Consider the following 14,042-nt stretch of genomic DNA (forward strand, 5'->3'; position numbering starts at 1 on the left):
CTCGCCAACCGCCGCCCTACTCGCCAACCGCAGCCCTACTCGCCAACCGCCGCCCTACTCGCCAACCGCCGCCCAACTCGCCAACCGCCGCCCAACTCGCCAACCGCCGCCCTACTCGCCAACCGCCGCCCAACTGGCCAACCGCCGCCCTACTCGCCAACCGCCGCCCAACTCGTACACCGCCGCCCAACACGCCAACCGCCGCCCTACTCGCCAACCGCCGCCCTACACGCCAACCGCCGCCCTACTCGCCAACCGCCGCCCTACTCGCCAACCGCCGCCCAACTCGCCAACCGCCGCCCTACTCGCCAACCGCCGCCCTACTCGCCAACCGCCGCCCAACTCGCCAACCGCCGCCCTACTCGTACACCGCCGCCCAACTCGCCAAACGCCGCCCAACTCGTACACCGCCGCCCAACTCGTACACCGCCGCCCAACTCGCCAACGTCCGCCCAACTCGTACACCGCCGCCCAACTCGTACACCGCCGCCCAACTCGCCAACCGCCGCCCAACTCGCCAACCGCCGCCCAACTCGTACACCGCCGCCCAACTCGCCAACCGCCGCCCTACACGCCAACCGCCGCCCTACTCGCCAACCGCCGCCCAACTCGCCAACCGCCGCCCTACTCGCCAACCGCCGCCCTACTCGCCAACCGCCGCCCAACTCGCCAACCGCCGCCCAACTCGTACACCGCCGCCCAACACGCCAACCGCCGTCCTACTCGCCAACCGCCGCCCTACACGCCAACCGCCGCCCTACTCGCCAACCGCCGCCCTACTCGCCAACCGCCGCCCAACTCGCCAACCGCCGTCCAACTCGCCAACCGCCACCCAACTCGTACACCACCGCCCAACTCGTACACCGCCGCCCAACTCGTACACCGCCGCCCAACTCGCCAAACGCCGCCCAACTCGTACACCGCCGCCCAACTCGTACACCGCCGCCCAACTCGCCAACCTCCGCCCAACTCGTACACCGCCACCCAACTCGTACACCGCCGCCCAACTCGCCAACCGCCGCCCAAACAACAGAAACGAATGAGAAGATCTGTTCACACAGGCCTACATAAGCCCCGCTCTCATTTGACCAAATATTCACCAATTAACATAAGATGCACGAATCACAAGCTAAATCAGAAAAAAAATAATTATATAATTGAAATGAGTGCCTTACATTACTTGCCATAACAATTGAACACTTTACGATAAAGTAAAGAATAGAGTTGTTCCGGAACTTGATACTGGTATCAGATACCAGCCAATATTCAGTTCTCTACTGATCACAAGGTATCGGAACAGGTAATCGGCGGTATCGTAACAAATACCTGCACAGGTTTGTTTTTGAATACTTGTATTTTGAAACTGGTTAACTATGAGTAAACAAGAGAATGTTTACCTAACAACTATGTGATTTAAAGCTATTCAATGATGTTCAGTTAGATTTATTAATGTTAAGGTTTAATAATAAAATTGTAGTCTTTACCAACAAATTTATAAAATAATCATGGTCGAACTACTTCTTAACAAATTGCGGTCACCTGCATGCATCTGCACGCACGCATGATTTGAAATGTCAAATAGAATATCAAAATATTCATGAACATCGAATACCCAAATATTCGCGAATATCGAACATTTTTCGAGTACTCGCCGACTCCTATCAGAGACTGGTCGCGTCCGCGGGCTCTACCCCCACCCAGGGTGTCCACAAGGAAAAAAAAATTTCGTACCAACTTAGGCGAGAAAAAAGTACTAGATTTGAAAAAAAAAAAAAAGTACTAAATTATAATTTGTTATGGTTTTAACAATTTAGGAAGTTATTATGACATTGCAATGCTCGAACTTAAATATCACACGACACACACACACATACATTCCATGGGTTTTTAAAAATAATTACGCTTAATAATAAAAAACATATTGGAGTTACTGTAATATTATTATATTACAGAGAGAAAAAAAAAAGAAAAAAGTACTAGATCTGAGAGTAAATGTACTAGACCACTAAAAAGGTTATAAAAGTACCAGATCTAGTACGAAAGTACTACACGCCCAAGCCAACTGTGATCCCGAGGAGGGGAGTGACGGGAGCGCTAGTGTCGCAGTGAGAGAGGGGTGGGGAATGAGGAGGGGTATGGTGACAACTCTACTTGCCGTCCCACCCGCGACATGATACGCTCCGACCCTTGAGGCGGACTAGGGAAAGGAGGGGACAGTGTGGTGGAAGGGATGACGACGGAGGGAGGGGTCCGTCTGACCTTGGGTAGTTCACATTTTTCCCGGGACCACAGTTGGCTTGGGCGTGTAGTACTAACTGTGGACACCCTGCCCCCGCCCTGAAGACTGCCCGCCACGCGACCGCTCAGGACCGAACAGGCGCTCACCATGACATTGCTGCTCTGCAGGCACTGCCGGAACTGGTTGATGCACGGATACTGCAGGTTGGGCGCGCACACGACCTTGGACGGCGCGTGGAGCACGAACACCGCCAGGGCCAGCATCATCGTCACCTCGTCCAGCTTCGTGTCTTCGCTGCCTGCGCAAACAAGCACGGCGCACGGCCACACTGAGAGCCCGCGATCCGACACTGCGACACAACTTGCGCTGTGGGGATCCCAACAACTGGCACAATTGGACGTAGTTATGCAAAAAGGAACCAGCCGACATGAAACCTATTCTGAGTATTTTGAAGATAAAGTTAATTATAAATTGTAATTCTCCTATTGATAATATAATGTGGGTATAATTTTAATGGTCTAGTATAAATACTGATATAATAGTAGCAACGACGGTACGATCAACCTTGTACTATTTTAATTTATTTTCAAATAAAATATAACAAAATTGTTGGTTGGTTCCTTTTTGCATAACTACGTCCAATTGCACGCGCACACTACATCATTTATGATTTTTTACACAACTCCAAAGCACCATATTCACCCGAGTAACGTGTACACAATTTTTTTATATGAAATGGGTGTTGGGAAAAAAGCACGGTGCGCAGCCTATTTGAAACTTGGCAACGCTGCACGGCCAAAAAACCTTTGAATAGTTGTTGCATGTTTAAAAAGGTTGCTTATTGTTCATGGTTTTTGATCATGAAGTCTCATTAAAACATCAAAAACGGGTATTCATAATACACAAATGAATTAAACCTCAACAGTGAACGTTGGTGTATGACAAAGAGGTATGTTATGTCAAGTATTCGCAAGCAAAAAAATAAAAAATACAAATACATACAAATACAATGAAACCTCATTAATACAAACCTGAGGAGACAGAGATTTACCCACTTTGTAATAACCAGGTTTCGTAATAACCATACTTCACATACTTAATTTGCACGAAATGTCAAAACAAAATAAAAAATATGTGCATTTCTATGGTATTATGTACTACAATGTACTGGATAAGAGCATTCTCTTAAGTTAAAACATGCTTGGCCTAGATAAATGTTAACAAAAAATTATTTACAATTTTGAATGCGTGGTGCTACAACTTATTACATATCTACTAGATCACTGAGAAGATTTAGGTGGAAAAAAAAATTAACTATTTGGCTCGCTTCTTATTTTTTTTAAACACACTTTGTACAAAGCCACATGACTGGTCAAAGGCTTTGATTGTTTACGTGTCAGTATTGCAGGAAAGTGAATTTTAAGGGAAAACTCTCAAACTTCTCTAAAACATAAGTACCTCATTTCATGAATGTATTCTTTCTTCAACATTAAAGAAAAATTTAATGTCTAATAGCCTACTAATATACCATCAATATTCAAGCCAAGCGGAAAATACACGACATCAAAAAACCGCAAAAGGTTTAAATTTACGTTTGATTAAATTAATTTTTTTTATTGTAAAAATGTACAAAAAAATTTTGGTGTTTAATAAGTTTTTGAATAAGAATTTACACATCAAACAAATATTCTACTTTTGCATTTAATCTCAATTTTATTTGACTCTCTATAAAACTAGTTAATAAATATTATAGTACAAAAATATTTATATGAACTTAAAAATCAAATGACATCAAAAACCGTAACCCAAATGTGACACAACTAATGTAGCGTACTGATAACTATCATCGCGGTACACACTAACCACGAAAGAGTGCGGGTCTTTGAATTAACTCACTCGGCAAAAGACCAAGTCCGCATGCTGAATGCAATCAGCAAGCTATCGTTATCGATACTCAACTACGTGTGCGCACTCTATACAGGCATCAACCTAACCAAACATGATGCCAACCAGCAGCAACGAAACAATAATTTACAACGTGTCTCAAAGAGAATTTTAACATTGGACATCATCATATTCCTGTTATTAAATAAGTAAACTGTAATTTCCTAACGAATAATGCATTTACTACTTAAAAAAAAAGAAGTTTAATACGAGAAACAAAGTTTTCGGGAAACATCAACATCAGGAATAATAATGTACATGGAACATCTATAGGAGAAAATGGCAGGATTGAAACATTCAATCATATTTTATGGGAAATTGTATTCTGTGAGAAAGTCTTAAATTAGTTTTATGTAAATACAACCAGGTTTTTATTTAGAAAAAGAAACGTGAAAAGCGGGAAGAAAGTACAGTAGAACCCTGTTATAATGTTCCTGCATATAATGTTTTCCTGCTTATGATGTCATATTTTTAAAGTCCCAAGATTTCCCCCATAAGGACAATGTATTTATTTCCTGCATATAGCATTCATAAATAGTGTAATTTCCTGCTTATAATGTTTGCTTTCTCATTCAATAAATGGGGAAAAAATGTTTTAAAACCAAATTATTCCAACACTTACGATAAAAAGTTTCCTTTATGTATGTTTATGTTTACAATCACTGCCATACAATACATGAAGTTTGTTAAAATACAATTTTATGCAATATACTGAAGGTATACAATGTTCATAGTTACGTGTCAGTTGGCATCCTTAGTCAACTCTTCTCTTCCTTGCCATTCCAGTGGGTATTCAGATGCACGTACATAGTCCTACGATATTTAAGTTGCCAACCATTGTGCGAGGGCATAACTAAAAGTGTTTTCTATTGCTTACAAATAATTTTTTTTTTTTCATTCATACGTAGGAATCCCAAAATTAAACATTTTCAGGTGGCAAAGGAGTAGACGTTCTCATTCTTAATGTTGTCGTCATGAATCGTAAGACAATTTTACAAAGAATGTGGCAGTGTATCTTTAAAGACAAACAAAATTTAACCACGGAACAAGATGAAGTTGAAAAATTGTTGGCTTGTTTCAGAAAATTCATGTATCAAGTATACTATCTTTGGTTTTAACATTAAAGTTGTTTACATAGCTTGATGAGTACATTGGTACAAAGCTCGAACATTGTTAAGTGCTAAATTGAGATTTCCTGCTTATAACGTTTTCCTGCTTATAATGTTTTTTTCTTGTATTCCCTTGAAAAACATTATAACAGGGTTCTACTGTAATTTTCAGTGTAATTTGAGGGAAAGTATTGCACTGCATTTAAAGACACGTAAATGTGATCTAAAGAAAATGTCGACTACGGGAAATATGAATACAGAGAACCCAAATACAGGGTTTCACTTTAACGCTTTGTATTATCAGATCTTAAATATACACGAAACTAGTTTTGTGCCACAATGGAACTTCGAATTACATATTATCCATATTTCGTAATAAACAAACAATCAATTTAACACTGAACATCCTACTCATGTTGCTGGGATTTAAACAGGTTTGGAATAACGAGGATTTCGGATTAACGAATATCGCATTTACCAGGTTTCACTGTAATAAACTATTCGTAATCGAAAATTCTAGTATCCGCACAGGTCTACAAAAAAAAAAAAAGGTTATCATTCAAACGAAAACCAAGATGTAGCAAGATTGGCAATCACTAAACCCACATTACAGAGGACTTGACTTCGAAACCTGGTTAGTCATTTCCGGGTGTTGGTTTTTTTTTTACGTGAAGTCTAATAAATTGATGAACGCCGGCTGCACGCACGAAAGAGTGTCCCATTACACACATTGTTCCATTACGCTGTGTCCCGTTACACATATTGTTCCGTTACGCTGTGTCCCATTACGTTCGATGTACGCTTGCGCCGCATCTCTCTCTCTTCCACTTGACTGTTTATAAAGTGAAGTGAAAAGTTAATGTGGTTTTCATTGCTTATTACAACAACAATTTCAGCAATAAAGGTTAATTATTCTTGCATTTTAAAAATCTGATTACTAGTATAATTTCAAGTATTTATTCTTTTATTATTAAAATAAAAATGATTCGATTTTTATTCATAAAAGTATGCAATCATTTCATCAATGTTTTGTTATGAATGACGTCACGTTAAACTATCGTCCGTAAACCGACTTTACAGACCCTTTTTTTTTTTTTTTTTTTTGTGTGGTTTTCTGTAATCGCTTCGTGCAAATGCTGGGATAACGCCTGACCAAAAACACCCCTGGTACAAAGCGCTGTGGCCGTCGACAGTAACTGCGGAGCTCACCTGTCTTGGTGAGGTCTATGACCTTGGCCAGCGCGCTCTGCAGGAGCACGGTCCAGTCCTCGGCGCAGCGCGCGTCCTTGCAGTACTTGTCCGTGATGAGGGTGCGCAGGGCGTGCAGGGCGGCCGACACGGGAACAGACGTGGCCAGCACGGTGGGGTCGTGTGCGCCTTTGGTGGCGCACTCCTTCAGCACGCTCGTGGTCAGGTACAGGATGGTTGGCAGCACTGACACAGCCCCTGGACAAACACACCCTCACTTCGCTGTACCCAATACAGATAGAGTGTAAAATGTGTATTTTAGCAATAAATAAAAAACGTAGGCAGATATTTTCTTAACTTGTGATTCCTTCCATACGTATTTTTTAAATGGAGGTAGGCCATTAAAAATCTCAAGAGCTTTCATGTTCCTGAGTGCACAGGTACTGACACTAAAATGGGAACATAAATCCGGTATACGTATATTCAATTGGAAGTATGGTGGTTGAAAGAAGCTAAAAGATGAGAGCACAACTCATTGAGCAATAGTAGCGTGGCTGCTGAGTTGTAGCCGTGTCCTTGGCGAATGATTCACCGACGTTTCGGTCGACATTGCAGTCGCCATCATCAGGGAGCAGTTACCCACTGCAATGTCGACTGAAACGTCGGTGAGTTATTCCGCAAGGACGCGGCTACAACCCAGCAGCCACGCTACTTCAGACGATGGCCGTGAAAGCCTGCGAACATTATTACTGAGCAATAATTTACAGATTTTGCCCATCGGAAAGCTTTTAGTGGATGTCATGACCACCATATGGGGAGAGAAACTGTCTAGTGGTTGCCTGTTGCAGTGGGAGAGTGAGAGAGCATGAGAGATGGGAGAGCGTGAGTGATGGGAGAGCGTGAGAGATGGGAGAGCGTGAGAGATGGAGAGATGGAGAGTGTAAGAGATGGAGAGCGGGAGAGCAGAAGACCGGGAGAGCAGGAGAGCGTGAGTGATGGGAGGGCGTGAGAGATGGGAGAGCGGGAGAGATGGAGAGTGTAAGAGATGGAGAGCGGGAGAGCAGAAGACCGGGAGAGCGGGAGAGCGTGAGTGATGGGAAGGCGTGAGAGATGGGAGAGCGGGAGAGATGGGAGAGCGGGAGTGATGGGAGAGCGGGAGAGATGGGAGAGCGGGAGAGATGGAGAGTGTAAGAGATGGAGAGCGGGAGAGCAGAAGACCGGGAGAGCGGGAGAGCGTGAGAGATGGGAGTGCGTGAGAGATGGGAGAGCGTGAGAGATGGAGAGATGGAGAGTGTAAGAGATGGAGAGCGGGAGAGCAGAAGACCGGGAGAGCAGGAGAGCGTGAGTGATGGGAGGGCGTGAGAGATGGGAGAGCGGGAGAGATGGAGAGTGTAAGAGATGGAGAGCGGGAGAGCAGAAGACCGGGAGAGCGGGAGAGCGTGAGTGATGGGAGGGCGTGAGAGATGGGAGAGCGGGAGAGATGGGAGAGTGGGAGTGATGGGAGAGCGGGAGAGATGGGAGAGATGGAGAGATGGAGAGTGTAAGAGATGGAGAGCGGGAGAGCAGAAGACCGGGAGAGCGGGAGAGCGTGAGAGATGGGAGTGCGTGAGAGATGGGAGAGCGTGAGAGATGGAGAGATGGAGAGTGTAAGAGATGGAGAGCGGGAGAGCAGAAGACCGGGAGAGCGGGAGAGCGTGAGTGATGGGAGGGCGTGAGAGATGGGAGAGCGGGAGAGATGGGAGAGCGGGAGTGATGGGAGAGCGGGAGAGATGGGAGAGCGTGAGAGATGGGAGAGCGTGAGAGATGGAGAGATGGAGAGTGTAAGAGATGGAGAGCGGGAGAGCAGAAGACCGGGAGAGCGGGAGAGCGTGAGTGATGGGAGAGCGTGAGAGATGGGAGAGCGTGAGAGATGGGAGAGCGTGAGAGATGGAGAGATGGAGAGTGTAAGAGATGGAGAGCGGGAGAGCAGAAGACCGGGAGAGCGGGAGAGCGTGAGAGATGGGAGTGCGTGAGAGATGGGAGAGCGTGAGAGATGGAGAGATGGAGAGTGTAAGAGATGGAGAGCGGGAGAGCAGAAGACCGGGAGAGCGGGAGAGTGTGAGTGATGGGAGGGCGTGAGAGATGGGAGAGCGGGAGAGATGGGAGAGCGGGAGTGATGGGAGAGCGGGAGTGATAGGAGAGCGTGAGAGATGGGAGAGCGTGAGAGATGGGAGAGTGGGAGGGATGGAGAGTGTAAGAGATGGAGAGCGGGAGAGCGGGAGAGATGGGAGAGCATGAGAGATGGGAGGGCGTGAGAGATGGGAGAGCGGGACAATGGGAGGGCGGTTGAGGGCGGTCGAGAGGCGCACCTCGGGGCGAGCAGAGGCGGGGCAGGCCCTCCATGGCGGCGAGGGCGGCAGCCACCAGGCGGCCCGCCTCCTCGGAGGGCGGCTGCTGCGAGGCCCCGCGGGTGGCGGCGGAGCCCGGGGGCGGGGCGGGGCCCGGGTTGAGGGCAGGCAGCTGTCGCACCAGCAGGCACAGGCACACCTCCAGCACGGCAAACACGAGGCTGCCGCCCGGGGCGATCTCCCCACTGCTGCCACCCTCGCCCAGCAGGTCCACCTCCTGCGCCAGCTCGCTCTCCTGGTTGGCCGGCACCATCTCTGCAGCCAGCCGACCACACGTCGCTCCTGCCGTCATTCCTCGACCATCCACATATCCGAGCAGGAAGTTTCATATTTTATATTTCACTAGCTAATGGCTGGCATATGTTGCTATGCAAAGCATCTTTATCTCTCCCTCTAATTCTCTACCTCTATCTTTCATTTTATACACACACACACACACACGCACACACACATACACATATTTCCCTCTCTCTCTAGCTCCCTCTTCTATGTACTTATATCTATGTCGGTATATATATATATATATATATATATATATATATATATATCACTTTATAGTCAATAGCAATGAAAATATTAAAAATCTATGTTTTTACCCATCTATATTTTTATCTATCTTTTTACCTGTCACAGGTGTGACACACGTACAGAAGTATATAAAATCACAACGTTGTTTCAAAATTTTAAACCAATCGGTGAAGAAATTTAGGAGATTTAAGATTTTGAATCAACGAATGTTTAAATTTTTATTTATATATATTTTATGGTCTTCTTGACTTAAAGGAAACGTTTGGAAGTAATTCAGAAGTGTTTTTTTAATTCGTTGAAATGCACTATGGTCAAATAGGTCTAAGGAGCAATTACATGAACAATTGTGGTGAAATTAATAAAGTAACACAGTATTGAATACTAAAGATGCATTAAGGTGAATATGAGAGTTGTCAGTAGCCAGGATTTGTGAATTGGTGGGGGGGGGGTTAAGAAGCATGGTTCCCCCCCCCCCCCTATTAAACGGGTGAGTCCGGTATCCACCCCCGGAAAAAATTTGGATTTTAAGGTGTAAAATGGTGCTATTTTAGCAGTTTTCGGTACTTAACTTTAAATACTGTAATGGTAAAAATATTATTAATTTTTTAATAAAAAAATTCTTTGAGTGATGAAGTAAGATATTAATTAAAGATATTTTTATCAATCCAAGTGCCTTGTTTACGTCCACTCAAAATATTAAATCATGCTCGAAGCTCGACAATACAAAAAAAAGGAATAAAAAGGGTTGGGTTTCAGCAGAACTGATCTATTCCTGGAAACAATTAGCTTTAGCTTGAAGAGTTACATGACATAATGTCATCGTCTCAAATGCTATACACGCACAGCGATCCTTACACTTTTGGAAGCCAAGTCAACACCTGCTTATAATTACCGCGCTGGTTAAATACAGTAGGTGTAAGATATTTGAAAGCTTGGGACCCGTCACGGCGTCACAACCTTATAGCTTCTGCTCGCGACAGGGGTAGGGGAAGGGAAGGAGAATCGGTAGGGCTCGCTTACTCTTCCCCTCCAGTGCAGTGGCCGGTGATAGCAGTAAGACACCCAGGCTTTTAGCTAACCTGCTTTCAGATAAGAAAAAAATAATTGTGGCTAAGGGGGGGGGGGGGTTTAGAACCCCTAAAACCCCCCCCCCTGGCTTCGCCCCTGAGCAAGTTGAAGATATTTGAACCAGGATCTCAGAATCTCTGCACTCCCCAGAAGGTCCTGTGCAACCCACACTGTACGTAGAGGAAAACAGGACTATCATGAGGAAGCCTGCTAGAAACTAATAAAGTCTACCACATTTTAAGCTTTCTCAAAGAACGAAAACCAGACTCTAAATGATCTTCCCGCTTTACCACCCAGGTCCTACATAGTAGAGTTTTAAATAAAGCAAATGTGTATCACATTCACGGTAAATACGACAATGTAAAATAATTTGGATGTGCAGGGATATATAAAATGTAAAAAACTATAGTAAAAGGATGTAAAAAAATTTTTTTTTAACTCAATCTCACTCTTCTGCACGGAGATGAAGGGGACAGTAAGAAGCAAAACTAAGGATGGGGTATCACTCAGTGAAAGACGGACTTCTGAAAGGGGTGCCCTGAAGGGAGAATTATGCGGTAGTGAGTAAAATTACAATACCTGAGAAAATTTCGCAAGTCATCCTGTAGTTAGCAGACGTTTGAGAAAACCTTAAAAAAAAACTCTGAGAATCAAACCCAAGTCACCTCGGTGGAAGGTCAACACACTGGCACGTAGCAGCATGGATACAATGCCCATGGATACGCTGTATCCGGGTCGTTACCACGCCGAAATACTGTAACGCCGAATGTCAAAATTGACCACAACGCCAACAGCTAGAAAACTGCTGTGTACCACAATGCCGAAATAACAACTGAATGAATTTGTGTGTTTCTTAAATGTACCATAACGCCGAAATACCACAATCAAACCTAACCTTACCTAACCTAACCTAACCTAGCGTAATATAACCTAACCTAACTTAACCTAGTCTAACCTAGCCTAGTCTAACCTAACCTAGTCTAACCTAACCTAGTCTAACCTAACCTAGTATAACCTAACCTAACCTTTGTGGCAGTCCTGCAATGACATTTTTCGGCGTTAGTGTATTTCGGCGTTGTAGTAATTCGGCATTGTGGTACACAGCAGTTTTCTAGCTGTCGGCGTTGTAGTCAATTTGGCATTTCGGCGTTGTGGTATTTCGGAGTTGTTGTGCGTCTCCACTGTATCCTTGTGTTCGCCACTGCAAGCCTCACGGAAGAGAGCTCGCTTGTGAAGTACATGAACCTTTCCCGACGAGATCGTCCAATCACGAGTCAACACGCACGTCCAGCGTTCTAACGACCAGAATCACATACACACAGCACACGCAATGTCCTACAAAACGGATTTTACATACTCACGCCATGTTCCGCAGGTAACTGTTACTCATAAAAAAAAAGGCTGGATAAGTCCCAATGGCACCCGGGAATGGATTTTTTTTGGAGGTTCAGTGCCATTTTAACCTATTCTATATGTTACAAGTAATGCTAGAAGAAGTAAACATAGGTTTACCTGGTTGAACTTAGCATTATCCATGTTTGTTGGGTGAAGTTCGAATAATAACCTAAATAAATTTGGATTCGGCGTTTACCCGTGTACACCTAGGTCTACCCAATGCTGACAGGGTAAGTAATTATAAAAACCAAATGATTAATAACTTTAGTTTCATATATTGAATTTATGACAGACAAAACATTAATACCTTAACCGAACATATCTCTTTAAGGTAGGTATTTTGAATGTAAAAATTTGTAATAAAAGGTAATCAAAATCACAATTATGACAATAGTTCACAAAATTGAACTTTCACGGAATAATACTTATTTTATTATTAACAAAGATATTGTTATTACTTGAGCAAGGCAAACTGCAGTGACACTTCGAAAAAACAAATTTTCCTGCAGCCTTGCATTTACACATCTTTGTAGCACATTTTGTTTTACAATTACACCTGAAACCACCCGGCCAGTGTTGGATATAGACACGAGTGATCGCCAGATTCAATTTATTTTGATGATTATTCAAGCTTTACCCTAAGATCTTGGATAATGCCAAGTTAACCCTGGGTAAGCCTTGTTTTACTTCTTTCTCAAGCATTACCCGTAACGCACGCACAGCACACTGGACGAGCAACTAGCTGAATGCCGGCCGAGTTTACCTTTGAGTTTCTTCCTCTTGCGGGAGTCGAGGCTCTCCCGCGCTGCCTTCACCACCTGGCCGAGGACGTCCATGACGAGCAGTTGGGCGGCCGGGCTGTCCCTCGTCAGCAGCAGCCTGCAACACACCTCCCACAGTCGCACCTCCCACAACAACACCTCCCACAATGACCCTTCCCACGACACCTCCCACAATGACCCCTCCCACGAAACCTCCCATGACCCCTTCCACAATGACCCCTCCCACGAAACCTCCCACGACACCTCCCACAATGACCCCTCCCACAATGACCCCTCCCACGAAATTTCACACGACCCCTCCCACAATGACCCCTCCCACGACCCCTCCCACAAAACCTCCCACGACACCTCCCACAATGACCCCTCCCACAAAACCTCCCACAATGACCCCTCCCACGAAACCTCCCATGACCCCTTCCACAATGACCCCTCCCACGAAACCTCCCACGACCCCTCCCACGAAACCTCCCACGACACCTCCCACAATGACCCCTCCCACAATGACCCCTCCCACAATGACCCCTCCCACGACACCTCCCACGAAATTTCACACGACCCCTCCCACAATGACCCCTCCCACGACCCCTCCCACAAAACCTCCCACAAAAGCTCCCACGACACCTCCCACAATGACCCCTCCCACAAAACCTCCCACGACACCTCCCACAATGACCCCTCCCACGAAACCTCCCACGACACCTGCCACAACGGTACCTCCCACAATCGCACCTCCCACAATCGCGTCTCCCCGTCACCACAGATACACATGAAGCAGCTTCAGTTCTGCTGCTTGGGGCTCCATTTCACTTGGCCGATCGCTGACATTTACGGAGCCACACTTTGAAAATTACACTACAGGTTGGCAAGCAATTCCCTGCCATTTTCCCTGACCACAAAATTATTTGTGTCTATTTATTTTTAAAACTGGGCTTTCGGTGTTATTTATAATAGTACATATTTGACAGATATAACATTGAAATGCTTCAAAATACTCAGTCTACCAAAATATTCTATTGTCAACATGCTAAATTTTGTACATTATATAATATTTTATTGTAATAAAATTGTCTAAGACTGATTCATTTGGAATAATCACGAAGAACTTTAAAAAATTAGGAACATCCCTAATAAACAAAGTAAATTAATTTTTTCTATCTATGAACATGGTACAAAGTTCATTCTATAATCAAAACAGCATTCACTGACTTTCAAACACATTATGAGATTAGATTTCTGTGAATGTAATGAAGTTTTGTTTGGACTTGTGGATACTGTGTATACAGGAAGACTGTTCGTCTGTGTGTTTATTTCTCGTGTTACTACCTACGACAGCATTACATCTGCTGTGCAGCGCCGGGATTCAATAGTCAGACAAAGTTATCTGCAAGTCATTCGATCAAGA

General features: G+C 44.8%; 1 protein-coding gene across 1 annotated transcript in view; it reads right to left on the minus strand.

Annotated features, from left to right (window-relative positions):
* LOC134540717 (HEAT repeat-containing protein 5B) overlaps positions 1-14,042 on the minus strand; it is a 210,230-nt gene that overhangs the window by 22,828 nt on the left and 173,360 nt on the right. The window contains 4 exon segments of the mRNA XM_063383611.1: positions 2,386-2,537; positions 6,502-6,738; positions 8,829-9,122; positions 12,622-12,737. Coding sequence (XP_063239681.1) covers positions 2,386-2,537; positions 6,502-6,738; positions 8,829-9,122; positions 12,622-12,737 — 799 coding nt within the window.

The sequence above is a fragment of the Bacillus rossius genome, chromosome 17 (genome assembly GCF_032445375.1).
Source record: "Bacillus rossius redtenbacheri isolate Brsri chromosome 17, Brsri_v3, whole genome shotgun sequence".
NCBI classification, from domain to species: domain Eukaryota; kingdom Metazoa; phylum Arthropoda; class Insecta; order Phasmatodea; family Bacillidae; genus Bacillus; species Bacillus rossius.